The 24,110-nt window shown below is 36.1% G+C and overlaps 1 protein-coding gene across 1 annotated transcript in view; it reads right to left on the reverse strand.

The window, feature by feature from the left end:
• Positions 1-1,062: 1,062 nt before the first annotated feature.
• The window catches only part of Bmal2 (basic helix-loop-helix ARNT like 2), a 75,901-nt gene continuing 52,853 nt past the window's right edge, over positions 1,063-24,110 (reverse strand). Inside the window, 8 exon segments of the mRNA XM_074083053.1 lie at positions 1,063-2,827; positions 7,168-7,276; positions 8,472-8,547; positions 20,252-20,360; positions 21,210-21,268; positions 22,423-22,573; positions 22,709-22,830; positions 23,291-23,531. Coding sequence (XP_073939154.1) covers positions 2,691-2,827; positions 7,168-7,276; positions 8,472-8,547; positions 20,252-20,360; positions 21,210-21,268; positions 22,423-22,573; positions 22,709-22,830; positions 23,291-23,531 — 1,004 coding nt within the window. The 3' untranslated portion in view covers positions 1,063-2,690.

Consider the following 24,110-nt stretch of genomic DNA (forward strand, 5'->3'; position numbering starts at 1 on the left):
TTACATTGCATTTTGCATTTCCCATGTGTCTCAATGTGTAGTGGTCATGTTGCAAGTGCTCAGTAGCCATGTGTGGTGAGCAGCTGTGGGAATGGACAGCCCAGCTCCAGTCTACCCCAGTGCACAATCCTGTGCTCAGGACCACAGAATTGGAAGAAAACTTAAGAGATCAGGCCCATTTTTAGAAATGAGGAAACTGAGGCACAGAGTTTGAATCAGCATGCCTGACTCACACATGTCTATTTAGGCTGAACAGGGTCTTCTGATTCTAGATCCTTTTCCCACTTTATTATTTTATTTTAGTGATAATTCTTAGGGTTACAAAAACAAACCAACCCTGTTTTTATGATAGTCTCATGCATGTTGTAGATCATTATTCTTGCCAAAATTTAAGAAATTAGTTTATAGAAGAAAAATACGGTATAAGCCATAAAAATATGTCAGTCCTAATAGCGATCAACTGTTGGTGGGATGCACTGAGAACACACTAAACGTGGAGGAACTATAGTACACAGAAGCAAGGATGAGCTGGATTCTGGCTTTAGGACAAGATCCATGGAAAAATATTTGAGTGGTCCAAAAAAGTATGCAAACATGCACACAGAGCATTCAAATGGCTATCTGCCCACCAGGCTATGGACCTGCCCTCTTTTTTTTTTTCCAATTTTATTTTTTTATTATGCTAGGTGGGGATACACTGTGGCATTTACAAAAGTTCTTACAATATATCAAATATCTCATACTTGGAACTGCCCTCTTCTTGTAAAGAGAAAAACAAGAACAAACTGCCACTGTGTCTAGAAATCTGCCTTTCAAAACACAAGGGTTTGCCCCACCCACTTCTGAGGCCATCTTGCCTGGATGACTTATCCTGCTGCCACTGCCTTAGGTGGACTCTGAAGGTGAAGCTCAACTGGCGAGGGTGATGCAGTTCTATCTGTAGGCAGACCTCTCCACTTGACTCAGAGAACAGACAGGTTCTTTCTGCTTCTTTAGACTTAACTATAATGTGGAGGCTGCAGCACACTCATTCCCCCATCTTGCAGGTCTCTTCAGCTTCTCCTAAGCCTGGATGTCTCTCAAATGCTCAGTATCAGCCCAGGAAAATGCTGACCCCCAACATCACTGGGTCACTGTATCATCTTAAGAGGACTGCAAGCTAATATGTCCTGACCTACTCAGCCACCACAAATTTCACACCAGAAATAAACATTTGCTTTTGGTCACTGCCTGTTGGTGATGTTTATTATTAACATAATCAGCAAAAAGTTTATTTTTATCACCAACAGCCTAAAGAAATAACGTGCCAGGCCAAAATAACACTTTGCTGTGGTGAAGGGATCAGAAGGAAGTTTTCTGCAAAGATGTAGCATCATGTAGAGAAAAAAGTAGATTTGAATCTTACCTTGGAGTCCAGCCTATCTTATTTTTATTTGTGAAGCACAAAAGAGAATATATGGGAATACATTTGGTAAACTGTAAAGAGCTATTAAAGTGTAAAGTATTTAAAAGGCATAATCCCTAAGAAGGTAGATACATCGAATTTTAAATAATCTTAATTCTTACACTCAGCTTGAGCTGCATCAGATTACTGTTTTAAAAATGCTCTCTAAAATTTTAAATATAAGTAGAAAGTTGGTTTTTAAATTTCTCATTACCTCATGATTTAAAAAGTTGGACTTACCATTTATTCTATTACTTTTGATTAAAGGCAATAATAACTACAATTTCCAACTAATCTAGAAGGCCACAATTATGGTCAATGAATTCTTCATTAACCAGTGAGACTACTGCTTTTGCAAATGTGTATCAAGAAACTGCTTTATATACATTAAACATTAAAAAAAGCCCTAAGTTTAATGTGTGACTTTACACAAGACATTTAATCTGCCTGGTCTATTTCTTCCTCTTGGACTAATCTATCACTAAGCATGTTTTTAACAGTGAAAACCTGTTCAATCTGTAATGACTGCATGAAATTTTATGTACAAAGGTTGTTCACCCAGATCTAGGGTGCAAGATCCTTCCTTTTCCCTTTTGGCTTTTTCTTTGTTTTAAACAGAAAGTTATCTCATTTAAAGTCCATCTTCATGTACTTGACCAACCATAAACATCCAGGCTATGTTCTTGTCAAACTCTACAGAGATCAAATACAGTATTAGTCATTATCATGACTATAAATTATACTGTTCAAATATTTACCAATAACCCTAACCTCAATAAAGGAAATATTCAAGAAATGGAGATGTTCAAATTATATAAACTTGTATCATAAGTCTACTGTAAATGAATCTTACACACAGAAAAATGCCAATATATTAATTTCCCCAAACTAAAACAAACTGTGTCAAAAATAAAAGCCACCCAGTACTGCCCCCCGCAAAAAAAGCCAAAACAATATATATGTGGTGTTTTGAGTCAGAAATATTTTAGCAAAGCTATGGTAAGTAATCTGTTTTAAGCTGCTTTGCTGAGTGGTAAGGGGCTGCAGTAAACTCTGATTGACTCTCTTTGGAAGAAAACATCTTATTTCCTCCACATGCCTGTGAGAATAAGGTGCAAACCTATACAAAATTGGTAGGGCATTAATAAAAGATAAAAGGTATCAATACAGTACTGAAGAACAGATAGTGTTTTGTAAATGAAATGCTTTAACACATTTCTCATTCCTTAGAGTTAAAAACCAAATGCTAGAATGTCCAGTGGATGTCACTGATGTCCCCGGGGTCTCCCAGGCTGTCATCTGCTTCTAAGTAATTTATGAATGCAAGCATAGCTGTGTTGTCATTGTCACACAGTGCATCGAAATCCAGCTGGGCACCATCACCTATGAAATTAAAACATGGGCCTGTGTAAGTTAAGGTGATCTGTAAAGTCATACATGTCACACATCTAGAAGCTTAAAAATTATTATAGTCAAAAATGGCTAGAATACTATGCAATGTATTTTTAAAAGATGAAGTCTATGTCTTAAACTGAAGAAGCCTGGTTATATTTTTAAATGGGTCACTTATTTTTATAACAAGCTGCTGTTAGATAAGTGCATTTAATTCATCTGATACACAGAGTGAGCTAGTCTATGAGTTTTCTAATCCAAAGTGACACTGCTAAAAAAAAAAAAAAACAAAGTGACACTGCTAAAGGGCAGAGACTTCCAGACAGTGGGAAGTTAGGGGCTGTGTGTTTGGAGAGCCAAAAGGAGAAATTTAACTTTAATCTGCCTTGTGAAAAATTCATGTTTAATGCTAAAATGAGAACACTGTCATGTTTCACAACTTGAAGATTTCTTATATGGGGAGGAATAACCAGATTTCTTTTTTTCTCAAAAGACAAACAGTAGTTTTTGATAACTTGACACACAGAATACAAATATATATTGCATAACACACAGTTTTTATAAGTTGACAATGAAATGGCTACCAAAACTTTTAATAAAAAATAAGCAATTATGGAAGAGCAAAAGAAGATGTAAGTTGAATTAGGCAGATGGTACTTTATGACATTTAGCCTGGTAAAAATGGAACCAACCATACCCCTCTATTGGTGAGAATGCGTCAACACAACCACTGTTCTACATTGCTTAAGGAAATATTCCTTAGTATAACACTTTTGGAAAACAATCTGCTAATGTCTATTTAATTGAAAGTACATATAATTCTGACCTACAATCCTATCCTGAGAATATAACCCATAGAAAAAAAACACGAAGGATGTATATTCTCAGATGTTTATTATAGCATTGTTTGCAGTGACAACAAAATGATAATTTTTAGTCAATGGACATTATCAAATAAAATAGCAATATATGCTACGGAACATTATCAAAACATTTTAAAGATACTTTCTTAAAATTGTGCTAAATTCCTGGATGAATTTATTTTTATTTTTAAATGACACATATTTGTACACATTTACGGGGTACAATTAATAATTTGATACATATATCCAATGTGTAAAATTAAACAATTCCTTCTCCTTAAACATTTACCATTCTCTGCGTTGAGGGGCTTCAAACCCCTCTCTTCTAGTTCTTTATAAAATATGTGATGAATTATTTTGAATTATAGTCACCCTACTGTATTATAGAACACGAGAACCTATTCTTACCATAGAACTGCATTTTACCCCACCTCCCTCTATCCCTGCTCCTCCTACCCTTCCTATTCTCTTGTGACCACTATTCTATTTTTTACTTCTGTGGAAATGTTTTTAGCGTTCACATGCAAGTGAGCTCATGCTGGACTTAACTTTAAAATTATTTTTATTAGTATATGATAATTATATAGGGGTTGCATATGACATCTTCATATACATTCCAGTGTGACTTATCCCCTCCATTATTCTCCCTTTTCCCCTACTTCCCCTCTTTTAGTAGTACTAGAATTTGAATTCAAGGCCTTACACTTGCTAGGCAGGTGCTCTACCATTTAAGCCACTGCACCAGCCCATCCACTCCCCTTCTTAAAAATGACTTCAACAGGTTTTAGTGTTCCATATTAATATCCTTTGCCCTCCCCCACCACTGCTATCCTTCCCTTAATATGACCTGATTTATATTCCTGTCCTTCATTGTTTGTCTGTTCATTGTTCAGTGGGGTTTTGCCTTGGTATTTAACTGCAAACATATTGTAGTTTAATCAGTACTAAATCCTCTATTACTTCCTTACCTTTTGCCCCTACTCTGTATTGTTCAACAGTTTTCAGTGCATTTTGTTATCTTGTTCCTAAAAAGATGTGATGTATTTCAATATTACTCACTTCCTATGATTCTTTTCTTCTTTTTCTCCTCCCTTATTCTCCTCTAACAGTCCCACTTTTGGAAACGTGTTCTGCATATATGATAATGTCTATATTTGTATTTGTATCTTACACATATCAGAGGAAAAATGTGACCTTTGTTTTTCTGAACCTGGTTTACTTGGCAGGATGTTCTCCAGTTCCATCCATTTACCTGCAAATGACAAACTTTCATTCTTCTTTATGGCTGAATAATATTCTTGTCTATGTGTGTGTGTGTGTGTGTGTGTGTGTGTGTACCACATTTTCTTAATCTATTCATCAGTTGTAGTGCATCTGGGCTGTTTCCATAGCTGGGCTATTGTGAATGCTGCTCCAATGAACATGGGTGTACAAGTGTCTTTATTGTATCCTGACTTACATTCCTTCAGACATATCCCTGGGAGTGGTATTGCTGGATCATGTGGCAGTTCTATTGTTAGTTTTTTGAGAAGTCTCCATACTGTTTTCCATATGGTTGTACTAATTTACAACAGTGTATGAGGGTTCCTTTTTTTCCACATCCTCGCCAACATTTGTTGTTGATGATGTTTTTGATGGTAGCTATTCTAACAATGGTGAGGTGGAATCTTAGTGTGGTTTTGATTTACATTTCCTTTTCGGCCATTCACGTGTTTTCTGGCCATTTGGACTTCTTCCTTTGAAAAATTTCTGTTCAATTCATTTGCCCATTTTTTCACTGGGTCATTGATTTTTTGGGGAGTTTAGTTTCTTGAGCTCCCTGTACATTCTGGTTATTAATCCCTTGTCAGATGTACAGCTGGCAAAGATTTTCTCCCATTCTGTGGGCTGTCTCTTTAGTCTGGTGACCATTTCTTTTGTTGTGCAGAAGCTTTTTAGTTTCATGTAGTCCCATTTGTCAATCCCTTTTCATTGCTGAATCACTAGGTTCTATTTAGGAAGTTATGCCTATACCTTTATGTTCCGGTGTATTCCCTACTCTTTCCTGCACTAATTTCAAAGTTTCAGGGCTTAAATATTAAGGTCTGTGGTCCACTTTGACTTGACACTTGTACAGGGTGAAAGACATGGATCTAGTTTCAGTCTTCTACATGTGGATATCAAGTTTTCCCAACAACATTTGCTGAAGAAGTTGTCTTTTTCTCCATTTTATGTTTTGGGTTCCTTCTTTCAAAAATCAGGTGGCTTGTAGTTGTATGGACTTACTCTTGGGTATTCTGTTCCACTGGTCTTCATGTGTTTTTGTGCCAGTACAATGCAGTTTTTATTGCAATGGTTCTGCATATAGTTTGAAGTCAGGTATTGAGATACCTCCAAACTGGGCCCATGAGCTCCCCTTTAAAAAGTAGACATTTTCTCTCAGAAGCAGGACAATAGCATTGAGAGGTTGCCTTTCACTGTCCTCCTCTTCATCTGATGAATAATAAAAAACTTATTTCCTTTTCCTCAAAAACCTTGCTGCTATTATTTGTGAGTTGGCATTGAGGCCAGGGGACTGGCTTTCCCATAACAAGAGAACCGCAGAATTGAAATTTAAGTTAGAGAAATGAAGAGGTTCTGGAAATTAAAGGTTAAAATGCAGGTGAAGTTTAATAGAATTTTTCTGGATATCTTTCTAAGAATAATAAAATTTGGGATGATTAATATGTGATTCTGCATATGAAACTGATATCCAGGTTCCTTCAAGTTCTTTGCTTGTCTTAACATTTGCTTTCTGATGAGGAATGTCAGTTATGGGAGTATGAAACCTTGTTATTTCAATTTACTTGGCTTAGACTTTGTATAAATATTGTTAAAATAGGTGATTAAATCTTATGTTTTTTGTGACTTGTATCCTTTAAGAATTCCCCCCACACACACCTTTTTTGATGATATGGGGTTTGAACTCAGGACCTCATGCTTGCTAAGCAGGCAGGTGCTCTACTTCTTGAGCCACTCTGCCAGCCCTTTTTTTGTGTTAAGTATTTTCAAGACCGGGTCTTGTGAAATATTTGCCCAGGCTGGCTTCAAACAACAATCCTCCTGATCTCCGCCTCCTGAGTAGCTAAGATTATAGGTGTGAGCTACTGGCACCTGGATCCTTTAAGAATTCTTGATAATTCCTAGGAATGGGCTTTTTTTCCTAGATAGAAACACTTTATTTTTATTTAACTTGTGTATATTTAGCAATATCCATAACTGATTTGATTGATAACTGAATTAATCTTGACAGGTTCATTAAATACATTTTAAAGTCAGGAATATGATTTAAAATAAGGAATATGATTATTGCATTTAGGATTCTGAATAGGAAAATCTTAGTTTTAAAACTGTTTACTTCTTCAGAAATCTCCTGTGCCTGAAAACTTAGTGATGAAGATGGAATTTTTGGAAAACTGACATGGCTGGCAGATGCCAAAGACAACATACTAAGGAGTGCTTCATGACTGTGGGCAGCATCTGTACCCAGGTTTTGAGAGGTATCCTTTAGCTCCCTGGTTTCAGAAAGACTGGTTAAAAACAACTCCTTATTTGACATCTGAAAAAGACAGAGAAATGAACAGTTAGTAAATTTCCTACTAGAGTGTAATAAAAAATAGTTAGCAATTATCAGACATGGGCCTGCCACCACCAGCACCAACTCCATAATCAACATGGCAGTCTGAATTTTGTGATACTGTGTGCCAAGCACTCCACGTGTATCATCTTATTTTCCAGATGTTGCGAGGCAGCTGTATTACAGGTTATGAATCTGAAACTTAAAGAATGTAAGGTCTGATGATTCAAAGCAAGACTATAACTCCAAAGACCACATTCTTAACAATCTTTACTGAAAGTCTGTACTGTAAGTTTTTCATTAAGAAGAAAAAATTCACGACCATGGATGCTTTGGGTCAAAGTTATCTCAATTAACAAAAATGATGGCAAACCTATACTTCCTATGAAACTACTGCCAAAACATTCTTTCACTATTACATGCCAAACAATGTAATAATGCTCATCAAAATAAGAAATCATTTACCTATTTTCTTATTAAATTGATGCACTTTATCTATAGAATTTTTTTGAATTCCTGTTTGTCCCTGGTCAGATATAATTTCTCTTTTCTCCCATATTCTTATACCCCCTAGTTTACATGTCTACATTAGTGACTTTTATTGTCTGTGCCATATGAGGATTATATTGTATTTTAGTTTTCCAGATAGCACTAGGTTTACTCAGTTTTTGTATAGGTCACAATGCATTTTAATTGAATTAAATATAGTACTTATCTTGTGACTTACTTTAAACTTTTTCTTCAAACTACAAGAACATATTTGAGCCACTGAATTAGAACTATTAAAATAACAAGGATAGGTACCATCCACTCAGCATTTACTGTGTATGTTGTTGTTTTAAGAGTTTTGGGTTTTACATTAAGTCACCTAAATTCTCACACTCCTCCAGGGGATATATTTTTATCCCTGATGTGAAAAGCAGGAAAAGGAGGCACAGAGAGTTAAATAACAAGCCCAAGGTTATGAAGCAGTAAGTGCTGAGGACCTGGACCCAGGTTGATCATCTAACAACTTCATCCTCAACCATGACTACACAGCCTCTTGAAAACCATGGAGTCACCAGAAAGTTCATTTATTTTTTCATAATGGCTTCTTTTCTCAAAAGAAATAATCAGCAAGAAGCAAATTTTATTGCTCTTTATTCTTGTGAAAATCACCATTTATAAGTGTACTTACATTCCTGCAGTTAACAGGGTGATTATCTTTCATCAGATCTGTCAGACTTGAATCATCAAGGGATGACGACTGTACCCTTTAAAAAAGTGTACAGAAAACATTTGTTATGCTTACATATTTTAGAAGGAAATTTTCTCCTCTGAATACTTAACAATCTACTGATAAAATACAGCAAGAAGCTTAAGACGGAATATCTTAAGAGTTTTCACAATCAGACTGACTTGTTAGGTGCCAGACTTATTTTTGACTATGGAGTGCTGAAAAATACGCCATAGAAAATAGAAAAATTCAGTTTTGAGGTAAAAGCTCTCAATTACATCATCTTATCTTTTAATGTAGTACATGGTAAAAAGCAACAGAACCATAGTTTAAAATAGGCCCTCAAAAAAAAAAGTATGTTTCTCATCAAGATCTTACCCAACAGAACTGAGAGTAATGAAAGATTTGCCAACATTCTATAACCTTTTCAAGTAGAAAATAGCTTCCATTTTTACTATAATAGGTCATCCCAGGTACAAAATCAATCAAACATATACACAGAGAACAGAATGGCACAAACATAACTCAACCTTTATATATTCCCAAGAAAGCAGTTGACCAAAAATCAAAGAAGAAACCAAACAGTCATGAAATAACTTAGGTAGGAAAACACAAATGTGGAAAAACTGGTGTTTCGTCTTGAGAATTTTCCACAGGACAGTCAATGTAAATAGCCTGGCCAGCCTTTCATTCTGTGGTTCATGTTCCTCACCCCTGCCAGGTTTACTAAGGTATAACTGATAGAAACTGTATATATATTTACAGTGTACAACCTGATGTTTTGATATAGATATTCATTGTAAAATGATGAAATCCAAACGATGTATTTACTCACATACCATTTCTCAGTGGAGAGAACATTTAATATCTACTCTCCTAGCAATTTGCAAACTGTAGTACATTAATTATAGTCATCATTTTATACAGCAGATCTCCAGAACTCATTCACTCTATCTCACTGAAACTTTGTACCCTCTCACCAACATCTTCCTGTACCTCACTACTGAAAACCACATTCTACTCTACCTGGCTGAGGTTTAGATTCCACATATAATGAGATCATGCAGTATCTGTCCTTCTGTGTCTGAGTTACTTCACTTAGGATGTTCTCCCGGTTCATTCATTTTGTGGAAAACAATAGACTTCCTTCTTTTTTATGATTGAATAACATTCCACATTTTCTTTATCTTTTCATCCATTGATGGACATTTAAGTCAATTTTGGTTATTGTGAAACAAACACAGGGGTGCAGTTATCTCTTTAATATATTGATTTCATTTCCTTTGGCTATATACTCAGTAATGGAATTGGATCACGTTCAATTTTTAATTTTTTGAGGGACTTCCATACTGTTTTCCAAAATGGCTGTACTAACTTACATTCCCCTAAATGGTATGTAAAGTGACTTCATTTAATCCACCTCCTTGGCAACACTTGCTATTTTTCACCTTTTTGACAAAAGACATGCAGACTGGAGGTGATAAATCACTGTGGTTTTGATTTGCATTTCCTGAATGATAGTGATGCTGAGCATTGATGTCTTCTTTTGATCACTGTCTAAATCCTTTGCCCATTTTTCAATTGAGTGATTTGTTTTCTTACTATCAAGTGGTTTGAGTTTCCCATATTTGGATACTAATACCTGGTCAGATACAGGATTTGTAAATATATTCTCCTATTATGTAGGCCATCTTTTCCCTCTGTTGGATTGTTCCCTTTACTCTGCAGAAGCTTTTTATTTTGATATAATCCTATTTGTCTATTTTTGCTTTTGTTGCCTGTGCTTTTTGGACCTGATCCAAAAATCATTGCCCATATCAATGTCATGGAGCTTTTCTTAAAATTTTTTTTTAGTAATTTTACAATTTCACATCCTACTTTTAAGTGTTTAATCCCACTGGAAGTGACTTTTGTACATGGTGTGATGTAAGGGTCTAATTACATTCTTATGCCTGTGGACATCAGTTTTCTAGAATCAATTGTGAGAGACACTATCCTTTTTTCATTTTGTGTTCTTGGCTACTATAGAAAAAAATCAGTTGGCCATAAATGTGTGTATTTATTTCTGGGTTCTCTATTCTGATCCACTGCTCTGTATCTGCTTCCTTCCTTCCCTCCATCTCTCCCTTCTTTCCTTCCTTCCTCTTTTCCTCCCTTCCCTCCACCTCCATCCTTCCTTTTCTTTATTTTTGTGCTTGTGGTGCTGGGGAATGAACTAGGTAGGGCCTCATGCATCTGAGGCAAGTACTCTACTACTGAGCTGTATTTCCAGTCTTTCTGTGTCTCTTTTTATGCCAAAACTATGCTGTTTTGATTACTACAGCCTTAAGGTGATTTTCAAATTGGATAGTATCTTGTATTGGCTTTGTTTCTTTTTTTCTTTTTGGCAATACTGGTGTTTGAACTCAGGACTTCTTACTTGCTATGCAGGTGCTCTACCACTTGAGTCACTCCTCCAGCCATTTTCTGTGTTGGGTATTTTCAAGATAGGGTCTCTAGAACTTTTTGCCTGGGCTGGCCTTGAATCGTGATCCTCCTGATCTCTTCCTCCTGAGTAGTGAGGATTACAGGCATGAGTACCAGCACCCAGCTCAGCTTTATTCTTTTTGTTCCAGATTGCATTGGCTGTTCAGGCTCTTAGATCATTCTGTATGAGTTTTAGGATTTTTTTTTCTATTTATGTGAAGAACTCTCAAGAGCTTCATGAGTCCCTGCCTACTGACCTAACTGGGAGTGACTGGAGATGCAGAAAGGACAAAAGATAGAAGATAAACGTGCAGGAAGTTGGGGTGTGCTGGGAACTCAGATGGAGATGCACAACAGCCTCGTTGCTTCTTTTTTACTCCTCTTTTACTTTGCTTCTTTTCTCTATTCTTTGAAGCCTTACTTCTTTTCTCTTTTCTTTAAAGTCTCAGTCCTTAGACTCCATTGGCCCATGTTTTCTTTAATCTCTCTAAAAGTCTTGGTCCTCAGACTTGCACTGTCCCATGTTTCCTCTAATCTCTAGCATAACTTCTAAAGTTTTGGTCCTTAGACTCGCAGACACCAGCAAGCTGTCAGCAGCCAGCAGCCAGCAGCATCACAAGCAGCCGGCCCCTCACAAGCAGCCAACCAACCAACCACCCAGCCACGTCCTCCTTCAGCGAGTCTTTTATATACAGTTGCAAACAAGGAGGTGGAGCAACAGTTCTCAGGGAGGGGTGTGACACTGTAACAAGAGAAACCTGTGACCACTACTCTCTGAACATAAACATCTTAGGAAAAACAGCTGTGCTGCATTTTCCCCTCACCCTCTTCTGTGGCTGGGGTCATGCCAAACTCAGCTTGCCGATTATTGGGCATAGCTGCACTTGCCTCTTCTCTTCTGCAGCTGGGGCTGTGCCAGACTCAGCCTGCAGATTATTTGACACAGCTGTGTCAAATATGTCAGCTGTGCTTATGTCAAGATCTCATAGGCTTCTCATACTCCACTCCCCACAAAAAAACATCATGGGAATTTTGATAGGGATCACATTGAATCTTAGGTTTCTTTAGGTAATACTGATATTTTAGCAATACTCATTCTTCTAATCCATAATATTAGATAGCTCTCTATTTATTTGTGTCATCTTCAAATTCTTTGAATGTTTTAGCTTCCATTGTGTAGATCTTTGACCACCTTCTTTAAATTTATTTATTTTATTTTTGGTAGGTATTATAAATGTGATTGTTTCCTTGATTTCTTTTCTTGAAAGCTCATTGTTAATAGGCAGAAATATTACTGATTTTTGTATGTTAATTTTTGTATCCTAAAATTTTACTAAATTTGTTATTTTAAAAAGTTTTGATTGAGTCTTTAGGATTTTCTCTCTATAAGATGTTATTTGCAATGGTCATTTTACTTCTTCATTTCCAATTTGGATGCCTTTTATACCTTTTTCTGTCTAACTGCTCTGGAGAGGACATCCCATTCTATATTGATCAGAAATTGTAAGGAATGGTATCTTTGTCTCATTCCTGATCTTACAGAAAAAACTTTCACCATTCTTTATGATGTTAGCTGCAGGCTTGTCATATATGGCCTTTATTTTGTATAGTTACATTCCTTCTATGCTTAGTTTGTTGTAAGTTTTTACCAAGAAAAGATGTTGAGTTTTCTCAAATGCTTTTCTGTATCTATGAAATAATCCTATGATTTTTATCCTTTCTTCTGCTATTGTGGTATCCCACTTATTGATTTGTGTATTGAACCATCCTTGCATCCAAGAGATAAATACCACTCAGTCATGGTGTATGATACTTTTAATATGCTATTGAAATCTGGAATATGGTGCTGCATATCTGTATTCCAGCTCTTCGGAGGCTGATGCAGGAGTTATCTCAATTTCAAGGTCAGTCTTGAATACCAAAAAAATGTTGTGGAATTTAGTTTGCTAGACTTTTGTTGAGGATTTTTGCATCTATGTTCATGAGAGATACTGGCCTTTTCATTTGGTGTCTCTGATATCAGAGTAACGCTGATCCCATAAAATAAGTTTAGAAGTGCTTCTTCTTCTTCAATTTTTTGGAAGAATTTCAGAAGGATTAGCATTATAATCATCTTTAAATGTTCAGTAGAATTTAGTAGTGAAGCCCTTCAGGTCCTGGCTTTTCTTTGATGGGAGACTTTATTACTGATTCAATCTCCTTTACCCACTATTAGTTAGTTTAGCTTTTCTGTTTCTTCATGTTTCTGTGTTGATGGGTTGTATGCTTCTAAGAATTTATCCATTACTTCTAGGTTACCCAATTCACTGGTGTATATAATTACTCAAAGTACTCTCTTATCCTTTGTTTTCTATGCTATCAGTCATAAAATCTCCTCTTTAATTTATAATTAAATTTATTTTTACTATATATATTTGAGGTGTACAACATGTTTTGATATATATACAATGAAATTATTATTGCAGACAAAGGAATTTACATACCTAATACTCTCCAGTTACTTGTGTGTGTGCTAATAGCATCTAGAATCAACTCTCAGTAAATTATTGGTGTACAGTATTATCAGCTACAGTTCTCATGTCCTACCTTAGATTGCTAGATTTATTCATTCTACTTAAAAGCCAGTTTGTACTCTTTCAGCTACTTCTTCCCATTTTCTCCCCCTCTCTGCATCTGGTAACTACTCTTCTACTCTCTGTGTTTACTCAACTCCTCCTCCCTCTTTAACATTCTGCATTTAAGTGAGATAATTTTCACTTCTGTGTAGATTATTCTGTAGCATAATGTCCTCTGCATTTATCTGTGTTGTCACTGCTTATAATTTTATGAGTCTTCTTTTTTTTTGTCTACCTAAAGATGTATCAATTTTATCTTTTCAAATTCTTAATTTCATTGATAATTTCTATTGCTTCCCCAGTGTCCATTTCATTTATTTCTGCATCACTCCCTTCCTTCTGCCACTGTTGGGCTTATTTTGTTGTTCTTTTACTAATTCCTGGATGTGTAAAGCTATGTTATTTGAGTTTTTTTAAGGTATGTACTTATTACTACAAACTTCCCCATTAAAACTGCTTTTATTGCATCTCATTAAGTTTTGGTATGTTGTGTTTCTACTTATATTCACCTTAGGATTTAAAAAAATTCCGTCTTTGACTCATTGATTATGTAGGAGTGTGTTGTTTAATTTCCACATATTTGTGGATTTTTCTAACTTTCTTCTTGCTATAACAATAACCATTTCATACCACTGTGATCAGGAAATTATTTGATAGGATTTCAATTTTAAATTTTTTAAGAGTAACTCCGTGGCATGACATATGACTTATACTACAGAATGTTCTAACTGTCCTTGCGAAGGATGTGTATTCTGCAGCTGTTGGATGGAATATTCTGTATATGTCTCTTTGGTCCATTTGGTACAAAGTGTTGTTCATGTCCACTGCTTATTGATTTTTGTCTAGATGACTCTATCTATTGTTGAAACTGTGTTATTGATATCTCTATTATTATTTCATTGCTATCCGCTCCTTCAATTTCGCCAAAATTAGCTTTATATATCTAGGTGCTCTGATGCTGGGGACGTACATATTTATAATTATATCCTCTTGATAAAATAACCTCTTTATCATTAATATAATGGCCTTCTTTATCTGTTGCCAATTTTTTTGGTGGTACTGGGGTTTGAACGCAGGACTTCATGCTTGCTGGGCAGACACTATACCACAGGGGCTGCATCTCCAGTCCCTCTTGTCCTAGTTTTAGACTTATTTTGTCTAAGTATTGCCACCCCTGTTCTCTTTTGGTTACCATTTTTATGGAATATTGTTTTTCATCTATTTGCTGCCAGCCTACATGTAGTCCTTAAAGTTAACATGAGTCTCTTGTAGGCAGCATAGAGTTGGATCTTATTCTTTCATCCATGCAGCCACTGAATGTCTTTGAGAGGTGAATTTGATCCCTTTGTATGTTAAGGACTTACTTCTGCCACTCATTTATTGTTTAATTAGTTGTTTTGTAGTTTCTCTCTTGCTGTCTTCCTTTGTGATACAATTTCTTTTTGGGGGTGGTTATACTTTATTTCCTTCTTTTTGTATCTACAGGATTTTTCCTTTGTGGTTACATGAAACTTACATAAACATTTTATAGTTATAACAGGCCATTTTAAGCTGATTTCTATCACACACAAAAACTCTAAACTCAAGCCAGTGCCAGTGGCTCACACCTGTAATCCTAGCTACTCAGGAGGTAGATATCAGAAGGATCACAGTTCGAAGCCAGTCCAGTGAAATAGTTTGTGAGACCCTACTTCAAAAAAAAAAACCATCACAAAACAATAAGGGCTGGTGGAGTGGCTCAAGGTGTAGGTCCTGAGTTCAAACCCCACTACCGAAAAAAATCCTCTAAATTCTAACTTTGCTTCTCCCCACATTTTATGTTGTTGGGATCACAATTTACATCTTTTATATATTGTATGCATTAAAATTTATTGTAGCTATGCTATTTTAATACTTCTTGCTTTTAATTTTTATATTAGAGTTAAATGTCATTTGCATACCATCATTACAGTATGAGTATTTTGAATCTGGCTATATTCTCACTTTTACAGTGAGTCTTAGATTTTAATGTTTTTACATTGTTAATGTCCTTTCATTTCAACTTGAAAAACTCTCCTTAGTATTTCTTGTAAGGTAGGTCTTGTAGTGATGAACTCCCACAGCTTTTTTTGTCTAGAAAAGTCCTTATCTTTTCTTCATTTCTGAAAAACAGGCTTGCCATATACCCTTGGTTGGCAATTTTTTTTTCTCTCAGCACTTTGAATGTATCTGCTCACTCTCTCCTAGCCTTACAAGTTTTTGCTAAGAATTATGCTGGTATTCTTAAAGAGGTTCCTTATATTTGCATATTGCATATATTTGTATATTTGTTTTTGCCTTTATACTTTCAAAATTCTCTTTGTCTTTGACTTTTGATAATTGATTATAATGTGTTTTGGTGAATATCTTTTCTTCTCCTTTTTCTTCCTTCTCTCCCCTCCTCCTCTTCTTTCTCTCCCTCATCTTCCTCTTCTTCTTAAGATAGGGAATTGTTAGGTAGCCCAGGCTGGCCTCAAACTTGCAACCCTCCTGCCTCAGCCTCTCAAGTGATGGGATTACAGGTGTGGGCCATCAGGCCTGGCTATAAAGATATCTCTCTCTCTCTCTCTCTCTCTCTCTCTCTCTCTCTCTCTCTCTCTCAGTGGAACTGAGGTTCTAACTCAGGGCTTTGCACTTGCAGATTCTCTACCACATGAGCCACAACTCTATTACATTTTGCTCTGATTATTGTGGAGATGGAGTCTCACAAACATTTCGCCTGGGCTGGCCTGGTACCAAAATCCTCCTGATCTCCCAAGTAGCTATGATTATAGGCATGTGCCACTGGTGCTAGCTAAGATCGTATTATATTTAATCTACTTTGGGCTCTTGAGATTCATGGATCTGGATGTTCATTTCTCTCTCTAAATTTGGTGAATTCTCCCTGTCATTATTTCTTTAAACAAGATTGCTTCCTCTTTGCTCCTTTTGGTACTCCCTCAATATTTATGTTAGTCTGTTTTCATGGTGTCCATATTCCTGCAGGCTTTCTTTACTTTTTAAAATTTATGTTGCTTGTGTTCCTTTACCTGGGTAATTACAAATGATCTGCCTTCAAGTTCACTTACTCTTTCCTCTGTTTCAAGCTCACTTATTCTTTCTTCTGTTTCATTAAGTCTGGTGTTGAAGCTCTATATTCAGTTTTTCAGTTCATTATATTGTTCAGCTCTAGAATTTCCATTTTGTTCTTCTTTGTGGAGTCTATCTCTGTTGAACTTCTCATTTTGTCTATTGTTTTTCTGATTTTATTTAACTGCCTATCTGTAGTCTCATGCAGATCTCTATTTCTTTAGGGTTGGTTTCTGGTTGTTACATTCTGGTTGGTTACATTTCCCTGATTTTTGATGATTCTTTTAGCCTTTCATTGCTATCTGCACACTTGAAGAAGTAGGCCCCTGTTCCAAAGTCTTTACAAATGGTTTGGCAGGGAAAGAACTTCAGCAGGCAGCTTGTGCAAAGATTCTTGGCAGGGGGAAAGCACCTGGTGGAGCCCTTAAGTCAGTGTGCTGCTAGAGTCATTAAGCAAACTGGCCTGTTGCCTGGGTCCAGTGGATGGGTCTGTTACCTAAAGGGACCAGCCTGGTGTCTAAGTCCACTGGGGTGGGCCTGGAGCTCTTCTGGTATGAATCTGCATCCATGGGGATCAACCTGGCACTGGACCAGACCTTGAGCTTAAGTCCATTGGGAGGCAGTTCAGTGCTAGGGATGAGCTTGAAAACTAGGTTCATGGAGAAGAACGCAGAGTCTAAGTCTATGGGGGCCACCTCAGCATTGCAGTAGGCTGGAGCTTGGAACCATACTGGCAGTTATAGAGCCTTGTCTCATGAAGGATGGTCCAGTAGCAATGTCTGCTAAAGCACGCCTGATCCCTGGATCCACTAGAACCCAAGTCTGTAGAGTCAGGTTTAGAGTCAGAGTCTGAGTCTGTCATGGTTAGCTTGGGTCTAGTGTCATGGCAGCTGTCCTGGCATTGGCTGGGCCTAGAGGCTAAGTTGAGGCCTGGGGCCTTGGAGACTGGGCTGGGTTTGTGCTAGTGTCCACAGCAAAGTTGGGTTCTCACTTCACTCTCTTGCTCCACTTGGATGCCTTAGATCTTGTGAAGGTCTTTTTAGGAGTGAGGCGTGACTTGATTTTTCTGCAATGGGAAGAGTGCTGTAAGTCCTATTCTTCTATCTTGCTGACATCTGTCCTGGGTCATGTTTTAAATTATTACCTGCTCAGTTAGCCTCAGATTTATAATGAAAACTACTCCTCTCCTCACACCTCACACTACTAGGTTAATATTCTGAATTATAGCTTTCTTCATATTAGTCCTCTGGACAGAAATCTGAATCCCTCCTCTCCTTGACTTTACTTAGTTATAACTCCCTATTGCTCACCAGCCCAGCTCCTTTCTTAATTTAGTCTCCTTGTCCTTTGAAAATATCAGATTTCTCCCACTCACCTATGTACATTAGCTGAGGCACTTGTATACATTAATACCCTCCCTACTGTACCCTGAATATTCTAATGATAGCCAACTGTCAATGTCTGGCTTCATTTACACTTTTCTCAGGATCTCCTTGAAACATATACGGTCAAGTAATTTTCAAAAATGTTAGCAAGAACATTCAATAGGGGATAGTTTTTTTCAACAAATATGAGGAAAACTGAATGTTCACATGCAAAAGAATGAAGTTAACCTCTTACCATACACCCATATTTGTAAGTAGCATTATTCACAATAGTTCAAAAGTGGAAGCAAGTCAAGTGTCCATCAATGGAAAATGTGGTATACACCTAAAATGCAGTATTACTCAATCTTAAAAGGAAATTCTTATATACACTACAACATGGATCTTGAAAATACTGTGTGAAGTCCAATGTTGGTTGACTGCCAAACATTGACAGTCAGAAAAGGACAAACATTGTATGATTTTATTCATGAACCACTTAGAGTAGTAAAATTCACAGAGACAGAAAGTAGATAGTGGTTGCCCGGGACCAGGAGAAGGGGAAATAGAGAGTTATTGCTTAGTGGTGATGACTGCACAACACAGTGTGAATGTATTTAATGCTACTTAATTGTATATTCAAAAATAATCATTTTGTTATGTGTATTTTATCATGATTAAAAGTTAAAATGTACCCATATCCACTGATAGCCAGTTTTTCTAGTACCTAGGGCACAGAGTTCTTCATATTGGAAGAAATCTTGGATCCTGTAATAAAAGTCTATGATTGGATGACAAAAATGTGCAAATTGTGTATTTGCACACTTAGTCATATACTAGATGGAAGAACCAGTTCTATATAGTAAGTCTTGTGAAGAAATTATGATCAAATCATATGATGGATGATAGATGTGTGACTTTGTGTATATATTTTAGAACTGAATCATTACTTTAAGTACACAGCATAGTAAGTAGTAAATAGATTTAGTAAAATAGACAGATAAAAGACACACAACAAATATCTCAGTTATTTTTCAGTTTAAAAAATTTTTAAAAACTTAAATGCTGAAAACTGAAAAAACATTAAATAAAGAGCAAAAATATCCCTCTTCCTCTTCTTCACTTCTTGGTCTCTCACATTCAGTCCCAAATATGAAAGTTAATCTGTCCAATCTGGACAAAATTTTTGTATTACTATATGAAAATGAGAAAAAATTCATGACTATTTGCAGCAAAATGTGAGCCTAGCAAAACCTGACCTTGACCTGAGACTACTTTTCAAAATCACACTTCATTCCTTGTAGTACACATACTTATACACTTTAAAAATGTATTTTAAACTTCTAATATGGAAAATTTCTAACAACTATAAAATTAGAGAGTAAAAATCTCAAATACCTACAAAACGGCTTCAATAATTTTCTCTAGAGGTGTCACATACATCCCTTAAGACAAATTCCAAAACACTGTTTTTTAAAAATTCAAAGAAATTCTGAGTTAAAAATATATGCCATAGCTAGGCATGGGGGATGTATGCTGAATTCATAGGTTAAGGGCCACTAACATTTTACAATACTGAGTCTTCCCACTAAAAAATTAGAGTATATCAGGAAAATTATTTGAGTTGTGTTTTTTTCTTTTGCATCACTGGGGTGTGAACTCAGGGCTCAAGCACTCTACCACTTAAGCCATGCCTCCAGCCCTTTTTGCTTTATTTTATTTTATTTTTTCAGTTCAGATAGGGTCTTGTGTTTTTGCCCAGAGTTGGCTTTGGATCAAGATCTTCCTTCCTACCTCTTCCTCTTGAATAGCTGTGACTACAGGTACACAGCACCACACCCAGCTTGCTTTTGAGATAGGGTCTTGCTAACTTTTTACCTTGGCTGGTGTTGGAATGTGATCCTCCAGTCTCCACCTCCTGCATAGCTAGTATTACAGGTGTGTACCACCACATCCGGCTTTGAGATATCTTTTGTGTACCTTTTGTGTAGATCTTAAAATTGTTTAAATATAGGTCTATACACTTTTTTGTAAAATTTATGTGAATATTTTTTTCTTGTTGCTACTGTAAAATTGATAATCTCTTCCATTATGTTCAATAACCAATACTGGTTATTGTTTACATTTGGAAAACTACTGATTTTTGCATATTGATTTTATAAATATAATAATTTTACTTGTGAAAATATTTGCAGTAGTAAAACCTTACCTTTGTAAATTCAGAACTTCATTTGCAATATCTGTACCAATCCTACCGGCACCAAGTTCAGTTCCAGCAGACATTCCAGGCACTCTGAAACAAGACTGTCTAGAAGATCCTAAGCAACGGCAGAAGAAAACTCCAATTGAGGACTTTAAAAAAGTATATAGCTCTGGTTAATATCTTTCTTCTAATTCAAGTAATTTCTTAGATGTCTGCTTAAAAAAATAGACTAGCTACATCTGAAATGTCAGAAAACATGTGTCCTTGCATCATACACATAACTGGTGATGGTCTGAGGTGCTTATGACCCATGACCTCAACCAGGTATGTAGAAGTCACCTAGGACATACTAGTGATCTATAACTCTTAGCACAGTCTCTCCTCACCTTAATCTTCACACTAAAGCCAGAGCACTGCTACTTGGTATTGCATATATCCTAATGTTTTTATTTTTATTTATACAAAAAAATGTATCCCAGTGGTTAAAAAAAAACTAACACAGATAAGCAAAAATTGCACCTTAATATTTCTCATTAATTTGTTAAACAGATACTCTATGAGCACCACAATGGACAGGAACAATGCTGCTGCCATGGAGAGAGAATTTTTAAAACACCATTCCTGCTCATGAAGAACTCACAGCCCCATGGGAAGCCAGTCAGGTGAACAGCTAATTATAGTACAATGTAAAGTTATAATGGAAATGTAAACAAAGTACTGTAGCATTCTGAAGAGGGTATGATGGTACTCCTGGAAGTTTCAAATGTGGTATGTTTCTTTTTGAACCTACTGTCTTCTAAACCAAATTTGTGCAGCCTATACCAAACCCAAAGAAATCTTCTAATTTCACCTTGATATTTTCCCTTCTGCAAGACAGAAAAAGATACTAACTTCATAATAGTAGTAATTGCCTTAATAATGTATCTCAGTAATAAGTGTTCCACTATCTAAAACTTAAGCTTACCTTCTGATGACTGAGAGCTGTAATGACATAATGATGCTTTTCCAGTCTCTCTGTGCCCCCTAGGATTAAAAAACAACATAGGTGATTTCTTTTCTACGGCGAAGGAAACTGTTAAAACAATTACATTAAGCTCCATGTATTTGACTTACCAGTTCTTGGCCCATTTATGTTTTATGTGCAGGTATTGCTAGTATCACTACTAAAAATCAAGGTATTGGTGTGCTGTGTTAGCATTTTGTCAAATGCCCTGTTTTCCTCTATAAAGTTTATGTTCTCACAGTAACAAACTCTCAGTTCATGTTCTAGTAACAAGAAAGCAAGGATTGGGATGGATGACAAGGAATACTGGAGATGCTAAAGTTTTGGTGTTTTTTTTTTTTTGTATTTTTGGTTCTATGAAAGCTTATAGCAATTTCAAAGAGAAACTTATAGAAAAACAATGAAGCTTAGAACAGAAGCATGCCGGACATTGTGCCAATCAGGAGAAGCTGGCTCTTCCTTCAGACTGACACAGCTATCAACACTGGATTTCTGCTCATCCTTTCATCGAACACCCCTGGCTTAGACGTACACACAAAAATTTGCAGAGGAAAAAGATATTTTCCTACAGTTTAAAGCCACATTCACAGGAGGGTAGGAAGGAAATGCTTTACTTTCATATATTACACCAACCAAGAAGGAGTACATTACAAGAGGGCAAAGTTTTAGCTTAATTTGAAGAATGTTAATAAAGAGTAAATGAATTACTCAAAATATATTCAGCCTTCTACATCTTTGGTCTCTGCATCTGTGGATTCAACCAACTGCAGATTAAAAATACTTGGAGAAAAATTGCATCTGTACCAATCAGGTGCAAATGTTTTCTCTTGTCATTATTATAGCATTACACCTATAGGCACACTTTACATTGCATTAGTTATTACAAATAATCTAGAGATGATTTAACATATACACAAGCATTGCATAGGTTATATTCAAGTACTACTCCATTTTATATAAGTGACCTGAGTAGTCATAGTTGACCAATCACCTGTGGATATTGAGAGACATGTGTGTGTGTGTGTGTGTGTGTGTGTGTGTGTGTGTGCATATCAAGTTGTCATATAAGGCCAGAGGATGATACATACGGTTTTCATGGTTTAATGAGATGAGAAAAGCAGAGATATTCATTTGAAATTAATATAAAGGTCTTAATGACATAAAAATTACTTACAAAACTAAAGTGTTGACAGATACAATATATTCCAGTTCTCTGGTCCAAGGATTAGTGAAACTAAACCACTGGCTTTTCAAAGTTACAAAGGAGCCATTTTTCACTCTGAATTTGTATGAGTCTGTAAATATTTTCTCCTTACTCTGTAGAACTAAACAAGGAAAGATTATAATCAGCACAAAAGTGTACTACTATAAAATTGAGAATTAATTCAAGTTTCAGATTTCACAGACATGAGATCTTAGGAGTTGAAGTTGTATTACAAATTACCCAAAAAGTACCCCACTTAATACATACCCATCTGCTTTGTGCTTGTCAGTCAAAGTACTATGGTCATCTTGATGAAAATATTCATAACAAGATGTTCCCAAAAGTTCCTGAGGCAGATATCCTAAAACTGCTGTGGCCCTGGTTTTAAAATTGAAAACAAACTTCAAAATTGGTGAGTGCACTCCTTCCCAGAATACTGTCAGCCCATCCACAGTCAGGATAGCAGGTCAGTGGCCTGAGGGGACAAGCAACTTGTGTACATCCCTGGGCTGTCCTAGTCCCAGATTAGAGCTGCAAAACAGAATAGACACCCAGGCAGGCATGGCCCCCAAATCAATCCAAGGGATGACCTTCCCAACATTTATCAGCAACATTGTGGCCACTGACATGCCCACTCTCTGGTACCACTGCTTAAGAAATATTTTTCCAAGTTTACCTTTTGGTTTGAATGAATTTACTACCATACCCTTATTTCACTTAAACTTTATTTTTTTCTTGCTCTGTAACCTTAGAAAAAAAGGCAGTACTGCTACTAAGGCACATCTTTAAAGTCTCAGATATCCCACTGAACTCCAGTCATTAGCATGTAAATGTTTACCTTTGATCTACATAGACAAATTTTCCATTAATTGTAAATCGGGTTATAAATTCAGTCGGTTTCACTTTAATCTCTCCACTGTTATGTGGGATAATATATGGATGTAACCTTCCAAAGGCAACAAGGCAGGTAAAATGACTGCTGTCTTTCTTACTGTCTCTTTCTTCTTCCATTCCAACAATACTTCGAGGCCAGCTTCTCAAGTAGCCAGTGCAGTGGATGGTATAGAACTTTCTATGATCTAATTCAAAAATTTTAGAAAAGCACATTGGATCATTATGAACAAGTTATTAAATCTTTTACATTAATATTTATAGTAGCACTTATAATGATTAATATATATATATGTTTATAGTAGATTGTAAAATATTTTAGGGAACTTTTGGAAACATTTATAATAAAATGTATAAAAATAAAATCTAACTTTAAAACTTCACTTTTTGAAAATAAAAATCACAAGTAATTGACTCATAGGAAACAGCTTGTCAAACAGAGCCACCAGAATAAAAACTGTAAATAATGCTCAAATATTGGGAAACACTTAAGAAAACAATGGACTGCAACACAGGCCTACCGAGGAGTGGTGTGTAGTTTATGCACTCCTCAGAAAAGTGACCTGATGGTTAAAAAGCAGGGAAAAACCTGATAAAAATTATTTGAAATAGTAGTTGGTTATCAGATTTAGAAAAGAGCAGAACAATCTTGTTTTAAGTTGGCAAAGTCTCCCAAAAAAGAAAAGCCCACAGCTGGATGTCTACTCTGCTGAATTTTACCACTTTTGAAGAATATCTAACACCAGTGCTTCTCAAACTAATACATA

This window comes from Castor canadensis, chromosome 8 (assembly GCF_047511655.1).
Source record: "Castor canadensis chromosome 8, mCasCan1.hap1v2, whole genome shotgun sequence".
In the NCBI taxonomy this organism is placed as follows: domain Eukaryota; kingdom Metazoa; phylum Chordata; class Mammalia; order Rodentia; family Castoridae; genus Castor; species Castor canadensis.